The sequence below is a fragment of the Mustelus asterias genome, chromosome 24 (assembly GCF_964213995.1).
Source record: "Mustelus asterias chromosome 24, sMusAst1.hap1.1, whole genome shotgun sequence".
NCBI lineage: Eukaryota > Metazoa > Chordata > Chondrichthyes > Carcharhiniformes > Triakidae > Mustelus > Mustelus asterias.
In genome coordinates this window covers 52,121,976-52,144,136 of record NC_135824.1, presented here as the reverse complement: position 1 = coordinate 52,144,136, position 22,161 = coordinate 52,121,976, and the positions used below count along the sequence as shown (strand labels likewise).

General features: G+C 52.2%; 1 protein-coding gene across 2 annotated transcripts in view; it reads left to right on the top strand.

The window, feature by feature from the left end:
* Nucleotides 1-22,161, top strand: part of LOC144511390 (RAC-beta serine/threonine-protein kinase) — a 133,283-nt gene that overhangs the window by 69,682 nt on the left and 41,440 nt on the right. For both annotated transcript variants that reach the window (XM_078241699.1, XM_078241700.1), the window contains exon 3: nucleotides 20,256-20,425. In XM_078241699.1, the coding sequence (XP_078097825.1) occupies nucleotides 20,380-20,425 (46 nt within the window). In that variant the 5' untranslated portion in view covers nucleotides 20,256-20,379. The remainder of the gene's footprint in view (nucleotides 1-20,255; nucleotides 20,426-22,161) is intronic.

Below are 22,161 nucleotides of genomic sequence, written 5' to 3'. Positions count from 1 at the left end.
GCACGCAGACTCTGTACAGACAGTGACCCGTGGCCGGAATTGAACCTGGGTCCCTGGCGTTGTGAGGGAGCAGTGCTAACCACTGTGCCACAGATTCTATAACAACATTCAGGGGGCATCTGGATGAATAGGCAGGGAATAGAGGGATGTGGACCACGTAAAGGCAAGAAAATATTTGATTAGAGAGGCATTTGTGTCGGCACAGACTTGGTGGCCGAAGGGACTGTTCCTGTGCTGTACTGTTCTTTGTTCAAATTTACCCAGCTGCTGTGGTGGGATTTGAACCCTGATTCCCAGAGCATTGTGGAGATGCCGGCGTTGGACTGGGGTAAGCACAGTAAGAAGTCTCACAACACCAGGTTAAAGCCCAACAGGTTTATTTGGTAGCACAAGCTTTCGGAGTGAGTGAGGAGTTGTGTTTCACAAACGCAACTGTTTGCCCTGTTTGTGAACACAACTCCTCACTCGCCTGATGAAGGAGCGACACTCCGAAAGCGAGTGCTACCAAATAAACCTGTTGGACTTTAACCTGGTGTTGAGAGACTTCTTACTGTCCCCAGAGCATTACCATGGGCCTGTGGATTACTAGTCCAGTGACAATACCACTAAGCCACCACACACCATCACCACACACACACACGCACACACACACACACACACACACACACACACACACACACACACGCCCCCCCGCCCCATTCCAGTTGGTGTAGTCTTTCTTGTGTCCTCTCAGTCAGTTGGAAGTTGTTGATGTCCGCTGGGCCTCAGGTCCTGTGACCCTCAGTCGTCCTCTTGCTTTGCCCGTGTGGGGAGTGATGGGCTATTCGACATTGGGCGCGTCACAGGCATTCTCCCTCCTCGGTGGTAGAGTGGTTGCAATGCCGGGGAAGGCCGGTTATCCCATCGGAGCCCAATGACGGTGGGTGGTGTCCAGGAGGCGGTCTTTGTTGCAGTCTTGGCTGAGAGCAGCCCGTGAGGCTCGGAGCTGGATTTAGAAATGGCAGGTGCAGCAGTGCTGCACTGGAATGTGATCCTGCATCTCATCGGGAGTGAGGTTCCAGGCATATTACACCCTGTGGTACAGCCACTGGGAATGGTGATGTGCAGGGCAATAGGATACTGTGTTCAGAAAATGCTGGAGGAACGCAGCGGGTCTGACAGCATCTGTGCAGAGAGAATAGAGCCAACGCTTCGAGTCTGGATCACCCTTTGTCAGAGCATTTTGACTGACCACCTTTTACAGATGCACCATAGAAAGCATTCTTTCTGGTTGTATCACAGCTTGGTATAGCTCCTGCTCTGCCCAAGACCGCAGGAAACTACAAAAGATCATGAACATAGCCCAATCCATCACGCAAACCAGTCTCCCATCCATTGAATCAGAATCATAGAAACCCTACAGTACAGAAAGAGTCCATTCGGCCCATCGAGTCTGCACCGACCACAATCCCACCCAGGCCCTACTCCCATTTCCCTACACATTTTACCCACTAATCCCTTTAACCTATGCATCTCAGGACACTAAGGGGCAATTTTAGCATGGCCATTCAACCTAACCCGCACATCTTTGGACTGTGAGAGGAAACCGGGGCACCCAGAGGAAACCCACGCAGACACGAGGAGAATGTGCAAACTCCACACAGACAGTGACCCGAGCCGGGAATCGAACCCAGGTCCCTGGAGCTGTGAAGCAGCAGTGCTAACCATTGTGCTACCGTGCCGCCCTAGACTCTGTCTACACTTCCCGCTGCCTCGGGGAAAGCAGCCAGCATAATCAAGGACCCCACGCACCCCGGACATTCTCTCTTCCACCTTCTTCCGTCAGGAAAGAGATACAAAAGTCTGAGGTCACGTACCGACCGACTCAAGAACAGCTTCTTCCCTGCTGCTGTCAGACTTTTGAATGGACCTACCCTGCACTAAGTTGATCTTTCTCTACACCCTAGCTATGACTGTAACACTGCACTCTTGCCTTTCCTTCTCTATGAACGGTATGCTTTGTCTGTAGAGCGCGCAAGAAACGATACTTTTCACGAATACATGTGACAATAATAAATCAAATCAAAATCGAAACGTTGGCTCTATTCTGTCCCCACGGATGCTGTCAGACCTGCTGAGTTTCTCCAGCATTTCCTATTTTTGTTTCAGATTCCAGCATCCGCAGTATCGGGACGTTGTGGTCGTTGGCTTCAGGTGGTATGTTTGGGTTTGGTTCTCCCAGTGGAGCAGCAGGTTGTTCACCTTGAAGGGGAGACCAGCAAACTTGGCGCAATCCTTTGTGTTAAATTGTATGATTGGCAGAGAGGTAATGGTGGATTTATTTTGCGTATCAACAAAGGCAATTTCCCTTTTGAGGGGTAATGAACCTCCAATGAGAGGTTTTGACGATTTAAAAAAAAAATTTGTTGCGAGGGGATCTATTTTCGACATGCGCAGAGTGCATTGCGTGTTTGTGTCCTGATGCTGCGTGTTTGCGTGGCCTGCCGTCGAACACGGCACCTCACGCGCGGTGCTTTATATAGCAAGCTTTTTTTTTTGCAATGTCGAATCCAGGAACTGCATAGGATGTGGTGACTTGTTAGAAAATGAAAACACTGCATTTCCTCTTTCTTAACATAAGCAAAGGGCCAGAGCACCAAGAGAGAGAGAGAGCTCGGCTTCTGTTCATGTTGTGCTCTGGTTTGGAGTGTTTGCCCTAACTAACATTCCCGCGACTCGGCCGTGGAGGATTGCAAGGATTATGTTCACTCCGGGAGCAGAACTGAGCCAGGGAGGTGCTTCCGGTTTTGCCACTTGTCTGAAGTGCCCTGTGCGATGCTTGGACTGAAGGCTGCTAAGGTTTTGCATCAAGGAACAATGTCTTCAACGTCATGCCCCTTGCAGGTGGTTGATGTTCTTCCCACTCCTTCTCTCAGCCGCCCCAACTCCCGCTCGCTCGGCATTGTTGCTCCAGCTATGACTCTTCAGGCATTCCAGGGAATGATTTCCGTCTCCCTGTGAGTATGCTGTCCAGGACCCCTCAATCAGGTTGATGCAAATGGTCGCCCTGTCTCCTCCAGCACTTGCCATCCTACCACCAGGTAACCATTCCACCACCAGGTAACCATTCCATCACCAGGTGACCATTACTGATTTGGAAATGGGAACTAAATGCATTATGTCTAAATTTGCAGATACAAAGTTGGGTGGGAGGGTGAGCTGTGAGGAGGATGCAGAGATACTTCAGCGTGATTTGGACAGGCTGAGTGTGTGGGCAAATGCATGGCAGATGCAATGTAATGTGGATAAATGTGAGGTTATCCACTTTGGTAGCAATAATAGGAAGGCAGATTATTACTTGAATGGGTGTAAATTGAGAGAGGTGGATACTCGACGAGACCTTGGTGCCTCGTGCATCCGTCGCTGAAAGTAAGCGCGCAGGTACAGCAGGCAGTAAAGAAGGCAAATGGTGTGTTTGGCCTTCATAGCGAGAGGATTTGAGGGCAGCACGGTAGCGCAGTGGTTAGCACTGCTGCTTCACAGCTCCAGGGTCCTGGATTCGATTCCCGGCTCGGGTCACTGTCTGTGTGGAGTTTGCACGTTCTCCTCGCGTCTGCGTGGGTTTCCTCCGGGTGCTCCGGTTTCCTCCCACAGTCCAAAGATGTGCGGGTTAGGTTGATTGGCTATGCTAAAAATTGCCCCTTAGTGTCCTGAGCTGCGTAGGTTAGAGGGATTAGTGGGTAAAATATGTAGGGATATGGGGGTAGGGCCTGGGTGGGATTGTGGTTGGTGCAGACTCGATGGGCCGAATGGCCTCCTTCTGCACTGTAGGGTTTCTATGATTTCTATGAATAGGGGTGTTTTATTGCAATTGTATAGGGCGTTGGTGAGGCCACACCTGGGTATTGTGTGCAGTTTTGGTGTCCTTATCTGAGGCAGGATGTCCTTGTTATAGAGGGAGTACAGCGAAGGTTTACCAGGCTGATTCCTGGGATGGCAGGTCTGTCATATGAGGAGAGACTAAGTCGGTTAGGATTATATTCACTGGAGTTTAGAAGACTGAGAGGGGATCTCATAGAAACTTATAAAATTCTAACAGGATTAGACAGGATCGATTCAGAAAGAATGTTCCCGATGGTGGGGGAGTCCAGAACCAGGGGGTCATAGTTTGAGGATGAGGGGTAAACCTTTTAGGACTGAGGTGAGGAGAAATTTCTTCACCCAGAGGGTGGTGAATGTGTGGAATTCACTCCCACAGAAAGTAGTTGATGCCAAAACATTGCCTGATTTCAAGAAGAAATTAGATATAGCTCTTGGGGCTAAAGGGATCGAGGGATATGGGGAGGGAAGGGGGGGGATCAGGATATTGAATTTGATGATCAGCCAGGATCAAATGAATGGTGGAGCAGGCTCGAAGGGCCGAATGGCCTCCTCCTGCTTCTAGTTTCTGTCTCCCTGGTTGAAGTAGAAAAGGGTCACTTTACTTCATTGCTATTACGCTTAGAAGTGACCCTTGCATTCATAGAATCCCTACAGTATTAGAAGGAGGCCATTTGGCCCATCGAGTCTGCACCGACCACAGTTCCACCCAGGCCCTATCCCATTACTCCATGTATTTACTCCTGCTAATCCCCCTGACACTAAGGGGCAATTTATCATGGCCAATCCACCTAACCAGCACATCCTTTGACTGTGGGAGGAAACCGGAGCACCCGGAGGAAACCCACGCAGACACAGGGAGAACGTGCAAACTCCACACAGACAGTGACCCGAGGCCAGAGTTGAACCTGGGTCCCTGCCGCTGTGAGGCAGCAATGCTAGCCACCATGCCGCCCCGCTCAGACCGTTGGAGGTCTGATTAAAGGGGTTTTCTGTTGGGATGCTTGTTCAGGTTTCAGATTAAGGAGTCTAACAACACCAGGTTAAAGTCCCAACAGGTTTATTTGGTAGCAAACGCCACTCGCTTTCGGAGCGCTGCTCCTTCGTCAGGTGAGTGGGAGTTCTCCGTGTCCGCTTGGGTTTCCTCCCACAGTCCAAAGATGTGCGGGTTAGGTTGATTGGCCATGCTAAAAATTGCCCTTAGTGTCTTGGGATGCGTAGGTTAGAGGGATTAGTGGGTAAATCTGTAGGGATATGGGGGTAGGGCCTGGGTGGGATTGTGGTCGGTGCAGACTCGATGGGCCAAATGGCCTCTTTCTGTACTGTAGGGTTTCTATGATTTTTATGAAGGAGCAGCGCTCCGAAAGCTGGTGGCGTTTGCTACCAAATAAACCTGTTGGACTTTAACCTGGTGTTGTTAAAACTCTTACTGTGTTTACCCCAGTCCAACACCGGCATCTCCACATCAGGTTTCAGGTGTCAGGTGTCATGCTGTCGCCCCCCCCCCCCCGACCAACGTTTCCAGTCTGGATGACCCTTCGTCAGTCTGATGAGGGGCCGCCCTGATCGAGTCGGCTCTGTTCTCTCGCCACACAAGTTGTCCATGGCGTGCAATATTTACCTCACAACCAACATCATTTTAGAAGCGGTTTGGCTATAAACACATTGCTGTTGGTGGGAGCTTGCCGTGCGGATTAGCTGCTGCACTCACTACAACTTCATTAACTGCCGAGTAGTTTGAAATTTCAAGGTTGTGAAAGGTGCTATACAAATGCAAGTTTGTGTGAGATTCATTCTGCATGATCCAGTTCCGTCCTGGAGTAATGTGGAGCCAAGTGGCCTGGGCGATAAGTTTTTCACGCAGTGCGTGGTGGGTGCCTGGAACGCACTGCCAGGGGAGGTAGTGGAAGGAAGTAGGCCTGTTAGCAACATTTTAAGAGGCATTCTCGCTGGGCACCGCTCGGCCTGAATCACGATCGCAGGATTTTTCCCAGCGCGGAAAGCCATTTGTCCCATCGCGTCTGCGCCGCGCTCTCAATGAGCAACTCACCCTGTGCCGTTCTCTCACCTCCTCCCCGTGACCCTGCACATTCTTCCCTTTCAGACAATAATCCCGAAAGCCTCAAGTGAACCAACTTCCTCCTCTGAGGCAGCGCATTCCAGACCGCGACCGCCCCCTGCGAGGAAACGTTTTTTCTCATATCACTACTTTTGCCAATTATTTAAGATCCGTGCCCGCTCGTTCTTGATCTTCTGAGTTTCTTCATGTCTGCAGTGTTCAGACCCCTCATGTTGTAGAGGGATCCGGGCGCGTAGGTCCACAGCTCCCTAAAAGTGGCAACACAAATGGCCAAGGTGATTAAGAAGGCACGCTTGTCTCCATCAGCCAGGGCATTGAGTACAAGAGTTGGGAAATCATGCTGCAGCTATATAAAACCTTGGTTCGGCCGCATTTGGAGTACTGCGTGCAGTTCTGGTCGCCATGCTACCAGAAGAACGTGGAAGCTTTGGGGAGAGTGCAAAAAAAAGGTTCACCAGGATGTTGCCTGGTCTCGAGGGTGTTGGCGATGAGGAGAGGTTGAATAAACTAGGATTGTTTTCACTGGAAAGACGGAGGCTGAGGGGAGACCTGAGAGAGGTCTCACTCGGGTCCCCCTGTTCATGCACCCTTGTTGTGCCTTTTTTACTTTTCTTTCCACCTGAAATTAATCACTTCGCATTTCTCTGAATTAAACTTCATTTGCCACCCATCTGCCCATTCCGTCAACTCGTCTTATGTCCTTTTGAAGTTTTGCACAGTCCTCCTCACAATGCTCCCAAGTTATGTATTATCGGCAAACTTTGAAATTGTGGCCTGAACACCAAGGTCTAGGTTATTAATATATATCAGTCCAAAGATGTGCGGGTTAGGTTGATTGGCCATGATAAATAGCCCTTTGTTTACCAGATTGAGGGGCACGGACAGAGTGGATAGTCAGATGCTCTTTCCTAGGGTAAAAAAAGTCAAGTACTAGGGGACAGAGGTTTAAGGTGCGTGGGGAAAAGTTTAGAGGAGATGTGCGAGGCAAGTTTTTTTTGCACAGAGGGTGGTGAATGTCTGGAACGCGCTGCCCGGGGAGGTGGGGGGAGCGGGTACGATAGTGGCATTTATGGGGCAACTAGACGGATAGGATGGGAATAGAAGGATATGCACTCTGTATACAGTTTTAGTTTAGGCAGACATCAAGATCGGCGCAGGCTTGAAGGGCCCGTTCATTGTGCTGTACTGTTCTTTCTTTCTTAGTGTCAGGGGCATTTGCAGAGTAAATACGTGGGGTTACGGGGATAGGGCCTGGATGGGATTGTTGTTGGTAGAGGCTCGATGGGCCGAATGGCCTCCGACTACACTGTGTAGGGATTCTATCAGGAACAGCAAGGGCCCCAACACTGACCCCTGGGGAATTTCACGACCAACCTTCCTCCAGCCCGAAAAGCATCCATTAACCACTGCTCTATTTCCTGTTGCTATTGCCCCTTTTACCCCACAAGCGATACCGAGCCTGATGTGTAACACTGCATCAACAGCATTGTCCTCATCAACCCTCAAAATACCTGCTGACTTTCCTTCATTAACCCACTTTTGTCCCAAATTATTGTTTTGTGATGTTTCATAGAATCATAGAAATCATAGAAACCCTACAGCACAGAAAGAGGCCATTCGGCCCATCGAGTCTGCACCGACCACAGTCCCACCCAGGCCCTACCCCCATACCCCTACATATTTACCCACTAATCCCTCTAACCTACGCATCTCAGGACTCTAAGGGCAATTTTAGAATGGCCAATCAACCTAACCCGCACATCTTTGGACTGTGGGAGGAAACCGGAGCACCCGGAGGAAACCCACGCAGACACGAGGAGAATGTGCAAACTCCACACAGACAGCGACCCGAGCCGGGAATCGAACCTGGGACCCTGGAGCTGTGAAGCAGCAGTGCTAACCACTGTGCTACCGTGCCGCCCTCTACCGTTTCCCCACCACTGAAGCTACACTGACCGGCCCGTAGTTGCTGGGCTTATTTTGACACGTTTTTGAACAAGGTGTAGGCTGACCATGCTAACTTTCATGGAATCATGGAATCCCTACAGCGCAGAAGGAGACCATTTGGCCCATCGAGCCTGCACCGACCACAATCCCACCCAGGCCCTATTCCCCTAACTCCACATATTTGCCTTCCTGACACTCGGAGGAATTTAGTACGGCCAATCGACCTAGCCCGCGTATCTTTGGAGAGTGGGAGGAAACTGGAGCGCCTGGGGGAAACTCGTGCAGACACGGGGAGAATGTGCAAACTCCACTCTCTCTCTCTCTCACTCTCTCTCTCGCTCTCTCTCTCGCTCTCTCTCTCGCTCGCTCGCTCGCTCGCTCGCTCACTCACTCACCTCACCTCACCTCACTCACTCACTCACTCACTCACTCACTCTCACAGTCACACACACACACAGTCACACACACACACAGTCACACACACACACAGTCACACACACACACAGTCTCACACACACACAGTCACACACACACACAGTCACACACACACACAGTCACACACACACAGTCACACACACACAGTCACACACACACAGTCACACACACACAGTCACACACACACAGTCTCACACACACAGTCTCACACACACAGTCACACACACACACAGTCACAGTCACACACACACACACAGTCACACACACACACAGTCACACTCACACAGTCACACTCACAGTCACAGTCACACTCACACAGTCACACTCACACAGTCACACTCGCGCGCACACAGTCACACTCGCGCGCACACAGTCACACTCGCGCGCACACAGTCACACTCGCGCGCACACAGTCACACTCACGCGCACACAGTCACACTCGCGCGCACACAGTCACACTCGCGCGCACACAGTCACACTCGCGCGCACACAGTCACACTCGCGCGCACACAGTCACACTCGCGCGCACACAGTCACACTCGCGCGCACACAGTCACACTCGCGCGCACACAGTCACACTCGCGCGCACACAGTCACACTCGCGCGCACACAGTCACACTCGCGCGCACACAGTCACACTCGCGCGCACACAGTCACACTCGCGCGCACACAGTCACACTCGCGCGCACACAGTCACACTCGCGCGCACACAGTCACACTCGCGCGCACACAGTCACACTCGCGCGCACACAGTCACACTCGCGCGCACACAGTCACACTCGCGCGCACACAGTCACACTCGCGCGCACACAGTCACACTCGCGCGCACACAGTCACACTCGCGCGCACACAGTCACACTCGCGCGCACACAGTCACACTCGCGCGCACACAGTCACACTCGCGCGCACACAGTCACACTCGCGCGCACACAGTCACACTCGCGCGCACACAGTCACACTCGCGCGCACACAGTCACACTCGCGCGCACACAGTCACACTCGCGCGCACACAGTCACACTCGCGCGCACACAGTCACACTCGCGCGCACACAGTCACACTCGCGCGCACACAGTCACACTCGCGCGCACACAGTCACACTCGCGCGCACACAGTCACACTCGCGCGCACACAGTCACACTCGCGCGCACACAGTCACACTCGCGCGCACACAGTCACACTCGCGCGCACACAGTCACACTCGCGCGCACACAGTCACACTCGCGCGCACACAGTCACACTCGCGCGCACACAGTCACACTCGCGCGCACACAGTCACACTCGCGCGCACACAGTCACACTCGCGCGCACACAGTCACACTCGCGCGCACACAGTCACACTCGCGCGCACACAGTCACACTCGCGCGCACACAGTCACACTCGCGCGCACACAGTCACACTCGCGCGCACACAGTCACACTCGCGCGCACACAGTCACACTCGCGCGCACACAGTCACACTCGCGCGCACACAGTCACACTCGCGCGCACACAGTCACACTCGCGCGCACACAGTCACACTCGCGCGCACACAGTCACACTCGCGCGCACACAGTCACACTCGCGCGCACACAGTCACACTCGCGCGCACACAGTCACACTCGCGCGCACACAGTCACACTCGCGCGCACACAGTCACACTCGCGCGCACACAGTCACACTCGCGCGCGCACACAGTCACACTCGCGCGCGCACACAGTCACACTCGCGCGCGCACACAGTCACACTCGCGCGCGCACACAGTCACACTCGCGCGCACACAGTCACACTCGCGCGCACACAGTCACACTCGCGCGCACACAGTCACACTCGCGCGCACACAGTCACACTCGCGCGCACACAGTCACACTCGCGCGCACACAGTCACACTCGCGCGCACACAGTCACACTCGCGCGCACACAGTCACACTCGCGCGCACACAGTCACACTCGCGCGCACACAGTCACACTCGCGCGCACACAGTCACACTCGCGCGCACACAGTCACACTCGCGCGCACACAGTCACACTCGCGCGCACACAGTCACACTCGCGCGCACACAGTCACACTCGCGCGCACACAGTCACACTCGCGCGCACACAGTCACACTCGCGCGCACACAGTCACACTCGCGCGCACACAGTCACACTCGCGCGCACACAGTCACACTCGCGCGCACACAGTCACACTCGCGCGCACACAGTCACACTCGCGCGCACACAGTCACACTCGCGCGCACACAGTCACACTCGCGCGCACACAGTCACACTCGCGCGCACACAGTCACACTCGCGCGCACACAGTCACACTCGCGCGCACACAGTCACACTCGCGCGCACACAGTCACACTCGCGCGCACACAGTCACACTCGCGCGCACACAGTCACACTCGCGCGCACACAGTCACACTCGCGCGCACACAGTCACACTCGCGCGCACACAGTCACACTCGCGCGCACACAGTCACACTCGCGCGCGCACACAGTCACACTCGCGCGCGCACACAGTCACACTCGCGCGCGCACACAGTCACACTCGCGCGCGCACACAGTCACACTCGCGCGCGCACACAGTCACACTCGCGCGCGCACACAGTCACACTCGCGCGCGCACACAGTCACACTCGCGCGCGCACACAGTCACACTCGCGCGCGCACACAGTCACACTCGCGCGCGCACACAGTCACACTCGCGCGCGCACACAGTCACACTCGCGCGCGCACACAGTCACACTCGCGCGCGCACACAGTCACACTCGCGCGCGCACACAGTCACACTCGCGCGCGCACACAGTCACACTCGCGCGCGCACACAGTCACACTCGCGCGCGCACACAGTCACACTCGCGCGCGCACACAGTCACACTCGCGCGCGCACACAGTCACACTCGCGCGCGCACACAGTCACACTCGCGCGCGCACACAGTCACACTCGCGCGCGCACACAGTCACACTCTCACACACACACAGTCTCACACTCACACACACACAGTCTCACACTCACACACACACAGTCTCACACTCACACACACACACACAGTCACACTCTGACCCAAACCGGGAATCGAACTTGGGTCCCTAGCGCTGTGAGGCAGCAGTGCTAACCACCTTAGTGTCAGGGGGGTTAGCAGGATAAATACGTAGGGTTATGGGGACAGGGCCTGGGTGGGATTGTTATCGATGCAGGCTTGATGGGCCGAATGGCCTCTTCCTGCACTGCAGGGATTTTACTTTTGCAGAATATCTTTCCGCAGAAGGTGCAGTGAAGGTTTTGCTTACCTCACGAACCCCAGATCACGAACCGGTGACGCGAAAGCTACCACGGCACCATTTGGAACAAGTGTGGGAGGTGTTTCTTGTGCCTGGTGTTCCGGCCACTGTTTTTCCTTCAATCAACATCACTTTTCAAAAAAAAATTGCAGATCATCTGACCATGATCTCATTGCTGTTTGTGAAATAGTGTTGTGAGCAAATTGGTTGCTGTGGTGCCTGCTGCACACTTCCAAAGTACTCCCATCATTGACTGCGAGGTGCCGCGAGGCGTCCTGAGGGGCGCCACACAAATGCAGGTGGTTGTTTTCCCCCGTTCTGAAGCCCGCAATTTTTTTTTTTGTGTGTTCTGAGCTGGAAGCTTGAGGTTGAATTCTGTGTAAGAGGAACGTGTTTACCCTGAAAGAGTGAGTCATTGTCGAAGCAGAAAAGGTGTTCTTATTTTTAGCATCACTTTTGTGTCTGATGGATTCAGCCGTGCTTCCCGACCCTCGATTTGTTTAGTGGGGGCCCGGGGGGGGGGGGGGGGGGGGGGGGGGGGGGGGGAGGAAATTGCAAGGTAAAGCTGAACCCTGACGACTAAAGCAGAATCATTCCCCACGCTGGGATTAGCCCGTGCAGTCGAGAGTACAAGCAGCGGTTTAATTCAGAGTTGTTGCTCCTGATAACAATGGGATCATTGTGTTCAGATTAGTGCACCTCAATGTTGTGTGATTATCGTAAGTCATCTCCAGTAGTTGAGCGTTTCTCTCCTGTGTACATATATTGCAGTAAATTTAGCAGATCAACGCGGGTGGAAAGATTGCTTCCTCTGGGAAGGTTGCAGCCGAGGGAAGGGGGGACAGAGGGGGGGTGGGTTTTGTTGTCAGTTGTTTAAAATGATCACTAAGAAGCCAAGTTAGCTGAAACTTTTATGGGCAGGGTTGTTCGTGCAGGGTTAACCCCTTCCCTCACTTATTGGTCTCCAACTCAAGCGAATCCACACTGGGGAGAAAGCATTTACCTGCTCTGTGTGTGTGGGAGAAGAGATTTACTCAGTCATCTCACCGACTGAAACATCAGCGAGTTCACACTGATGAAAGACCTTTTAAATGCCTGAACTGTGAGAAGTGCTTTAAAAGTTCTGTGGAACTAACATCCCATCAACGGGTTCACTCTGACGAGAGACGTGGACTCGTCAACATTAAGAGCATTCAGATGGTTATTGGATAAACATATGGATGATATTGGAATAGTGTAGGTTAGAGGGGCTTTAGATTGGCTTCACTGGTCGGCGCAACATCGAGGGCCGAAGGGCCTGTACTGCGCTGTAATGTTCTATGTCCCTAACCACCACCTATTCCTCCCTGACCCTACATCTTTCATTTATAGGACGTGATCGTAGGCCCAGCATTTATTGCCCCTTGCGAAGGTATGCCACCTTGAATCCGCTGCAGTCCGTTTTTAAAGTTAAACTTTTATCCGTTTCACCAGGCTTACATTAACGCTACAATGAAGTTACTGTGAAAATCCTCCAGTCGCCACACTCCGGCGCCTGTTCGGGTACACTGAGGGAGAATTTAGCACGGCCAATACACCCTAACCAGCACGTCTTTCGGACTGTGGGAGGAAACCGGAGCACCCGGAGGAAACCCACGCAGACACGGGGAGAATGTGCAGACTCCGCACAGACAGTGACCCAAGCCGGGAATCGAACCCCGGTCCCTGGAGCTGTGAAGCAGCAGTGCTAACCACTGTGCCCCATGTGGTATAGATTCACCCACAGTGCCGTTAAGGGGGGAATTCCAGGATTTTGACCCAGCGGCAGTGAGGGGACGGTCGATGTATTTCCAAGTCGGCACAGTGGTTAGCGCTGCTGCCTCACAGCGCCAGGGTGCCAGGTTTGATTCCCAGCTTGGGTCACTGTCTGTGTGGAGTCTGCACGTTCTCCCCGTGTCTGCATGGGTTTCCTCCGGGTGCCCTGGTTTCCTCCCACAGTCCGAAAGACGTGCTGGTTAGGGTGCATTGGCTGTGCTAAATTCTCCCTCGGTGTACCCGAACAGGCGCCGGAGTGTGGCGACTAGGGGATTTTCACAATAACTTAATTGCAGTGTTAATGCAAGCCTACTTGTGACACTAATAAAGATAATATAATAGAAGTCAGGCTGGTGTGTGACTTGGAGGGGAACCTCAAGGTGGTGGCGTTTTCCGGTGTCTGCTGCCCCTGTCCTTCTAGACGGTAGAGGCCATGGGTTTGGAAGGAGCTGTCGCAGGAGCCTTGGCGAGTCGCTGCAGTGCATCTTGTAGATGGTACACACGGCTGCCACTGTGTCGGTGGTGGAGGGAGTGGATGTTTGTGGATGGGGTGCCAATCAAGCTGGCTGCTTTGTCCTGGATGGTGCTTCTTGAGTGTTGTTGGAGCTGCACCCATCCAGGCAAGTGGAGGGTATTCCATCACACTCCTGACTGTGCCTTGTATTTGGAGGACAGGCTTTGGGGGGGGTTTGGAAGTGAGTTACTCTCCTCAGGATTCCCAGCCTCTGACCTGCTCTTGTAGCCACTGTATTTATATGGCCGAGTTCAGTTCAGTTTCTGGTCAGTGGCAATCCCCAGGATGTTGATACTGGGGGGATTGAGTGCTGGTAATGGCATTGAATGTTATAAACAACGGGGGCAAAATGAGGAAAGCCAGAGATTCAGCAAATCTGTCCCCTCTTGCCCCCTCTGATAAGGCCCAGAGGGATTTGTGCAGCACCTTTCACTACCTCGGGAGCAAAGCTCCCAGCAGCACGATGGGCCGAATGGTCTTTTGGACTGTAAATTGTCCTTTGGATGTTTTCAGTTTGTGGACAAAGGGTTAAATTTCAGGTCCCTGTTAACTCCTCCTTGTGAAACCCTGGTGGTTGCCTAGATTAATATATAGGGGATGCAGTGGCCGAGTGGTATTGTTACTGGGCTAACCCAGAGACCCAGGGTGATGGTTTGGAGTTGCGGGTTCAAACCCCGCCATGGCAGCTGGTGAATTCAATAAAAATCTGGAATCAGATGTCGAATGATGAAACCACTGTCGATTGCTGTAAACACCCACCCGGCTCGCTAACGTCCTTTAGAGGAGGAAATCCTCCCGTCCTTACTCGTGGTCGACTCTGAAATGGCCTAGTGAGATGGACAATAAACGATGGCCCAGCCAGTGACGTCACATCCCACAAACGAACTAAGAAAAAAAAATTCTGTTGTTCCAGTCACGGTTGAAGTTTCAGACAAGACTATGGAGCCTCAGTCATCAAGAATTTTCGAGAGAGAGATTGATAGCTTTCTAGATATTGAAGATATCAAGGGATACGGGGGATAGTGCGGGGAAATGATGGTTGAGGCAGTTCGATGGGAAGAATGGCCAACTGCAGCTCCTATGTTCATGATTTCTGAAGAAGAACAGACATTTCTAGTTTCTCTGGAATATTCTTTTTCCCTCTTACTCCCCAAAAGCTGCAAATCTCAATCCTTTTTATTTATTAGTGTCCAAGTGGGCTTACATTAACACTGCAATGAAGTTACTGTGAAAATCCCCTAGTCGCCAAGCTCCGGCGCCTGTTCGGGTAACACTGAGGGAGAATTTGGCAAGGCCAGTCCAATCCAATCCACTTAAACAGCACGTCTTTCAGACTGTGGGAGGAAACCGGAGCACCCGGAGGAAACCCACGCAGACACGGGGAGAACGTGCAGACTCCGCACAGACAGTGACCCGTGCCGGGAGTCGAACCCGGGTCCCTGGCGCTGTGAGGCAGCAGTGCCGACCACCACAACATTCACCCTGCTTTTTTAAATATGTAATTGTGTGACTGAGGGTGCTGGATCTTTTGGAGGAGCAGACCTGGCTCCCCTAGCTTCTGCCGATCCATAACCTGAACTCGCCTAAATTCCCCCAGTCAGACTTTCCATTGTCACTTTGTTGTCTCAAAGTTCAATGTTTGTGGAGAGCGTTTCACAATATCCTGTAGCTCCTCCTGGAAACCCTGAGCTATTCAGTGACCTGTCTATGCTCATTACTAGTACCAGAGTAATAGTGTGGGGGCGGGGGGCACTGACCTGGATTTCCCCATTGCCGATGTTCAGGGGGGGGGGGCGAGAGCTTGGGGATCAGTGCCGCAGAGGCCTGGCACGGTGGGGAAACCAATGGCAGTGGTTCTGGTTAACAGTCACCAGTTAACTGTGGGCGTCTCTGACCGCAGAGTCTATCTCTCTTCAGCTCCTTGTTGAAGGAGGTGGCGTTCCCACAGTTGTGTGGGGCTGGGCAAGAGAAAGTGCGAATTCAGCCCTGGGGAGTGAAACTATTCGGAGCTTTGAACATAAGAACATAAGAAATAGGAGCAGGAGTAGGCCATCTAGCCCCTCGAGCCTGCCCCGCCATTCAATAAGATCATGGCTGATCTGAAGTGGATCAGTTCCACTTACCCGCCTGATCCCTATAACCCCTAATTCCCTCACCGATCAGGAATCCATCTATCCGTGATTTAAACATATTCAACGAGGTAGCCTCCACCACTTCAGTGGGCAGAGAATTCCAGAGACTCACCACCCTCTGAGAGAAGAAGTTCCTCCTCAACTCTGTCCCAAACTGACCCCCCCTTTATTTTGAGGCTGTGCCCTCTAGTTCTAGCTTCCTTTCTAAGTGGAAAGAATCTCTCCATCTCTACCCTATCCAGCCCCTTCATTACCTTATAGGTCTCTATAAGATCCCCCCCTCAGCCTTCTAAATTCCAACGAGTACAAACCCAATCTGCTCAGTCTCTCCTCATAATCAACACCCCTCATCTCTGGTATCAACCTGGTGAACCTTCTCTGCACTCCCTCCAAGGCCAATATATCCTTCCGCAAATAAGGGGGAGCTTTGGGGGAGCACCAGAGATCAAATCCTGATGGAAAAGCAAGTGTATAAGCACAAATGTGGCAATTTTTACAGCCTCTGAATGTCCCAAAACACCACGGCAAAAACAGTCGGTGTAGGAAACACAGCAGACAATATTTGCACAGCAAACAGATAATGACCAGATAATATATTGGTTCACACTTTTTTCCCCCGGGTGTGAGAGACTGCTCTCCCATTCAATCATGGCTGATACGTTTCTCAACCCCAGTCTCGTGCCTTTTTCCCATAACCTTTGATCCCCTTACCAATCAAGAAGCCCTCTATCTCTGTCTTAAATACACCCAGTGACCCGGCCTCCTCAATGGCAATGAATTCCACAGATTCACCACCCTCTGGCTGAAGAAATTCCTCCTCATCTCGGTTCTAAAGGGCCGTCCCTTTATTCTGAGGCTGTGCCCTCGGATCCCAGTCTCTCCGACTAATGGAAACATCTTCCCCACGTCCACTCTATCCAGGCCTCTCAGTATTCTGTAAGTTACAATAAGGTCCCCCTCTCATCCTTCTGAACTCCATCGCGTACAGACCCAGACTCCTCAAACGCTCCTCATACGTCAAGCCTTTCATTCCCAGGGTCACTCTCGTAATCCTCCTCTGGACCCTCTCCAGGGCCAACACATCCTTCCTTAGATATGGGGCCCTAAAATTGCGCACAATATTCCAAATGTGGTCTGACCAGAACCTTATAAAGCCTGAGGGTTGAGTGAGGAATGTTGGCCAGGACACTGGGCGGGGTCTCCCCAACTGCTCTTTGAGGTTGATGTGAAAGATTCCCACAGCACAACGTCGAGTGAAATGTGTCTCTTGGGACTTTGAACGAGTGGGTTCCATCATTTCTCTTCTGCGGAGTCCCGATCCTTCCAGTTACCCCGATTTAAAAATTCTCCACTATTGCATTTCCTTCTGGGAGCAAACCTTTCCGCAGGTCAGGCAGTGCTGTCACAAAGCTGTCTGATTCGACAGCCTGGTTGCTCCAGGGGCCTTGACGGTAATGAGATTGGGCTTCCCCAATGCTGTCATGGCGACTTGGCAGCAGAAAACCTCCCTCTATTGCCAATCTCCCTCCAGACAACCATTGGTGTGGTGAATTTCTTATTCATTCATGGGACGTGGGCATCGCTGCCTGGGCCTGGATTTATTGCCCATCCCTAGTTGCCCGAGGGCATTTAAGAGTCAACCACATTGCTGTGGCTCTGGAGTCACATGTAGGCCAGACTGGGTAAGGACGGCAGATTTCCTTCCCAATAGGACATTAGTGAACCAGATGGCTTTTTACGACAATCGACAATGGTTTCGTGGTCATCATTAGACCCCTCATTCAAATTTAACCATCTGCCGTGGCGGGGTTTGAACCCAGGTCCCCAGAGCATTACCCTGGGGTCTCTGGATTACTAGTCCAGCGACGATACCACTATGCCACCACCTCCCCTAAGGGGGTGATCCTAACGGTTTACGCTCGTCGGAGACGAATTTCCCAGTGTGTTTTATCATTTATTGGTTGTAGGTTTTGTTTTGCCTTTCCCGGGGGTGCCATGGCTGCAGGGTGAGTGAGTGGGATGAGGTGTTTAACCGTGACCGTGGCTCACCATGAGTGGGGCAGCCTTGTCAAGTCGGTTGGTCTTTTCCTGTCCTCGAGAAATGGTGGCCTAGTGGTATTCTCGCTGGCTTAGTAATCCAGAGACCCAGAGTAATGCTCTGGGGACCCGGGTTCAAATCCCACCACGGGCAGATGGTGAATCAAAAGTCTAATGAAAACCATTGTCGTAAAAACCCATCTGGGTCACTAATGTCCCCTTTAGGGAAGGAAATCTGCCGTCCTTACCCAATCTGGCCTACATGTGACTCCAGGGCTACAGCAATGTGGTTGACTCTCAAATGTCCTCGTATAACTTGGGCGGCCCAGTGGTTAGCACTGCTGCCTCGCAGCCTCAGGGACCCGGGTTCAATTCTGGCCTCAGATGACTGTCTGTGTGGAAGTTACACCTTCTCCCCGTGTCTGCGTGGGTTTCCCCCGGGTGCTTCGGTTTCCTCCCACTCTCCAAAGATGTCCATGTTGGGTGGATTGACCATGCTAAATTTAAATTGCCCTTCTAATGTCCCAAGATGCGTAGGCTAGGTGGGTTGGCCATGATAAAATGTTGGGGAGGCGGGGGTTACAAGGATAGGGTGGGGAGCGGGCCTGGGTAAGATCCTCTATCAGGGAGAGTCACTGCGGACTCAATGGGCTTGAAATGGCCTCTTCTGCTCTGTAAGCATTCTATGAACTCTGGGGACCTGGATATCGAATCCCACCACGGCAGATGTTGAAATTTGAATTCAATAAAACTTGCAATTCAGTAAGTCGAATGACGTCCATGACGTTCTTGTAAAAAGCCATCTGGTTCCCTGATGTCCTTGAGGGAAGGAAATCTGCCGCCCTTACACGGTCTGGCCTACATGTGACTCCAGAGTCACAGCAATGTGAATTGCCCTGGTCTCTGGCACATAAGGAGTTGGGGATAGGGAATGGTTCGCCCTTTCCAGAGGTAGGGGATGGCTCTGAAAGTCGATGGATTACAAATGATGCTTTTGTACCCCAGACAATCTAATTTCAAAGCAGTTTCATTGGAAATATAATCTGTGCAGTGCCGCACTGGGCTTTTTGCCCCAACTGAATAGCAGCAAATGAAGCCATCAGAAACTGCCCGTGTTGGTAATGTTCAGCACAAGCTGAGCCTTGGATTGATGTCAACGGGAAACACTTGCACGTTAAATAATGTGCCCTGGATCCCAACCTTGAGTGCCCTCTGAAATGACATGGCAAACCACTCAGTTCAAAAGGGATGGGCGGCAAGTGCTGACCCAACCAGCGACAGTGGTCGGCACGGTGGTCAGCACCGCTGCGTCGCAGCGCCAGGGACCCGGGTTCGATTCCCAGGCTTGGGTCGCTGTCTGTGCGGAGTCGGCACGTTCTCCCCGTGTCTGCGTGGGTTTCCTCCGGGTGCTCTGGTTTCCTCCCACTAGTCCGAAAGACGTGCTGGTTAGGGTGCATTGGCCGTGCTAAATTCTCCCTCGGTGTACCCGAACAGGAGTGTGGCGACTAGAGGATTTTCGCAGTAACTTCATTGCAGTGTTAATGTAAACTGAATTGTGGCAATAAATTTTTTTTAAATACCTGGGCTCAGCATCAACTGCTCGTTGATGAATAAAATGGTCAGTTCAATATTTCCTGTTGGTACAAAATGCACTTTTTATTTTGCAATTAAATGGGATACGTGTGTACGTGTGTGCGAGTGTACGTGTGTGCGAGTGTACGTGTGTGCGAGTGTACGTGTGTGCGAGTGTACGTGTGTGCGAGTGTACGTGTGTGCGAGTGTACGTGTGCGAGTGTACGTGTGCGAGTGTACGTGTGTGCGAGTGTACGTGTGTGCGAGTGTACGTGTGTGCGAGTGTACGTGTGTGCGAGTGTGCGTGTGTGCGAGTGTGCGTGTGTGCGAGTGTACGTGTGTGCGAGTGTGCGAGTGTACGTGTGTGCGAGTGTATGTGTGTGCGAGTGTGCGAGTGTACGTGTGTGCAAGTGTACGCGTGTGTACGTGTGTGCGAGTGTGCGTGTGTGCGAGTGTACGTGTGTGCGAGTGTACGTGTGTGTGCATGTGTGTGAGTGTATACGTGTGTGTGTATACGTGTGTGTGTATACGTGTGTGAGTGTATACGTGTGTACGTGTGTGCGTGTATACGTGTGTGCGAGTATACGTGTGCGCGTGTATTCCCACTCCGCTAACCCTTTACAATTTCTCTTGTTGCAGATTCCGCGCTGTGCTTGGGAAGAGGGGCGAATTGCTGAGGATCCTGTCGTTGGGGTCAGGCAGGGGCCTCTCCTCCATCTTTAAGTGAATCTGAGGTTTTTCCTCAGAATAATTTGCTCCCGATATGAATGAAGTGTCGGTTGTGAAGGAGGGTTGGCTCCATAAAAGAGGTGAGTGTGAGGCTTGGAGAGACAATGCCGCCAGCTGTTGGTTAGTAAGTCAATTTTAAGAAGCTTAAGGTGTCTTTGGCAGCACTTCCCGAACCTGCGCCCTCGACCACGGAGAAGGAAAAGGATAGCAGAAGCATGGGAAACACCACGAGCTGCAAGTTCCCCATCAAATTGGCACAGTGGTTAGCACTGCTGCCTTACAGCGCCAGGGACCTGGGTTCGATTGCCGGCTTGGGTCACTGTCTGTGCGGAGTTTGCACATTCTCCCCGTGTCTGCGTGGGTTTCCTCCGGGTGCTCCGGTTTCCTCCCCCAGTCTGAAAGACGTGCTGGTTAGGGTGCATTGGCCATACTAAATTCTCACTGTGTACCCAAACAGGCACCGGAGTGTGGCGACGAGGGGATTTTCACAGTGACTTCATTGCAGTGTTAATGTAAGCCTACTTGTGCCACAAATAAACTTAAACTGATTTTTTTTTCGTGGGACATGGGTGTCACTGGCTGGCCGGTGTTTATTGGCCCTTGAGAAGGTGGTGGGTGAGCTGGCTGCTTGAACCGCTGCAGTCCACGTGTTGTGGCTTGACCCACAATGCCGTCAGGGAGGGAATTCCAGGATTTTGTCCCAGTGACAGTGAAGGAACGGTGATATATTTCCAAGTCAGGATGGTGAGTGTTTTGGAGGAAAATTTACAAGTTGTGGTGTTCCCATCGATCTGCTGCCCTTGTCCTTCTAAATGGAAGTGGTTGTGGGTTTGGAAGATGCTGTCTAAGGATATCTGGTGAGTTGCTGCAGTGCATCTTGTAGATAGTACACACTGCTGCTACTGAGCGTCGGTGGTGGAGGGAGTGGATGTTTGTGGATGGGGTGCCAATTAAGTGGGGCTGCTTTGTCCTGGATGATAGAACATAGAACAGTACAGCACAGAACAGGCCCTTCGGCCCACGATGTTGTGCCGAGCTTTGTCTGAAACCCAGATCAAGCTATTTCCTCCCTATCATCCCGAAGTACTCCATGTGCCCATCCAATAACTTCTTAAATGTTCCTAAAGTTTCTGACTCCACTAGCCCTGCAGGCAGTCAATTCCACACCCCAACCACTCTCTGAGTAAAAAACCTACCTCGGACATCCTTCCTATATCTCCCACCATGAACCCTATAGTTATGCCCCCCGAGTTACCGCTCCATTCACTCGAGGAAATAGTCTTTGAACGTTCACTCTATCTATCCCCCTCATCATCTTATAAACCTCTATCAAGTCTCCTCTCAACCTCCTCCGCTCCAAAGAGAAAAGCCCAAGTTCCCTCATGATGTCGAGCTTCTTGAGTGTTGTTGGAGCTGCACCAATCCAGGCAATCATGCACCGTATTGACTTGGAACAATATCGGCCATTCTGAAAGCCTGGAATTCCTGGCCTTGTGGGCCTACCATCGCCTCCTGCAGGGCAGTAATGGACAGGCAATAAATGTTGGCCTTGCTGGAGAGACATGTCCAGAGAATTGAGTTTATTTTTAAAGTTGCCTGCTCCACGTGACAAAGGGAGGCTGTTCCACAATATTTTGACCCTGGTTAGCTAACGGAGAGAAGTGTAAATGCGGAATAACCCACCAGTTTTGTTATAACTGACACAGCCAAGTGTAGAGTGTGGCACTCGGCATTGCCATTGGGCAGTAACAGGATTGGATGGATTCATGTGCAGTGCTAGGTAGCAGGGAACCCCTATTCACGATAAGGGAGCTCC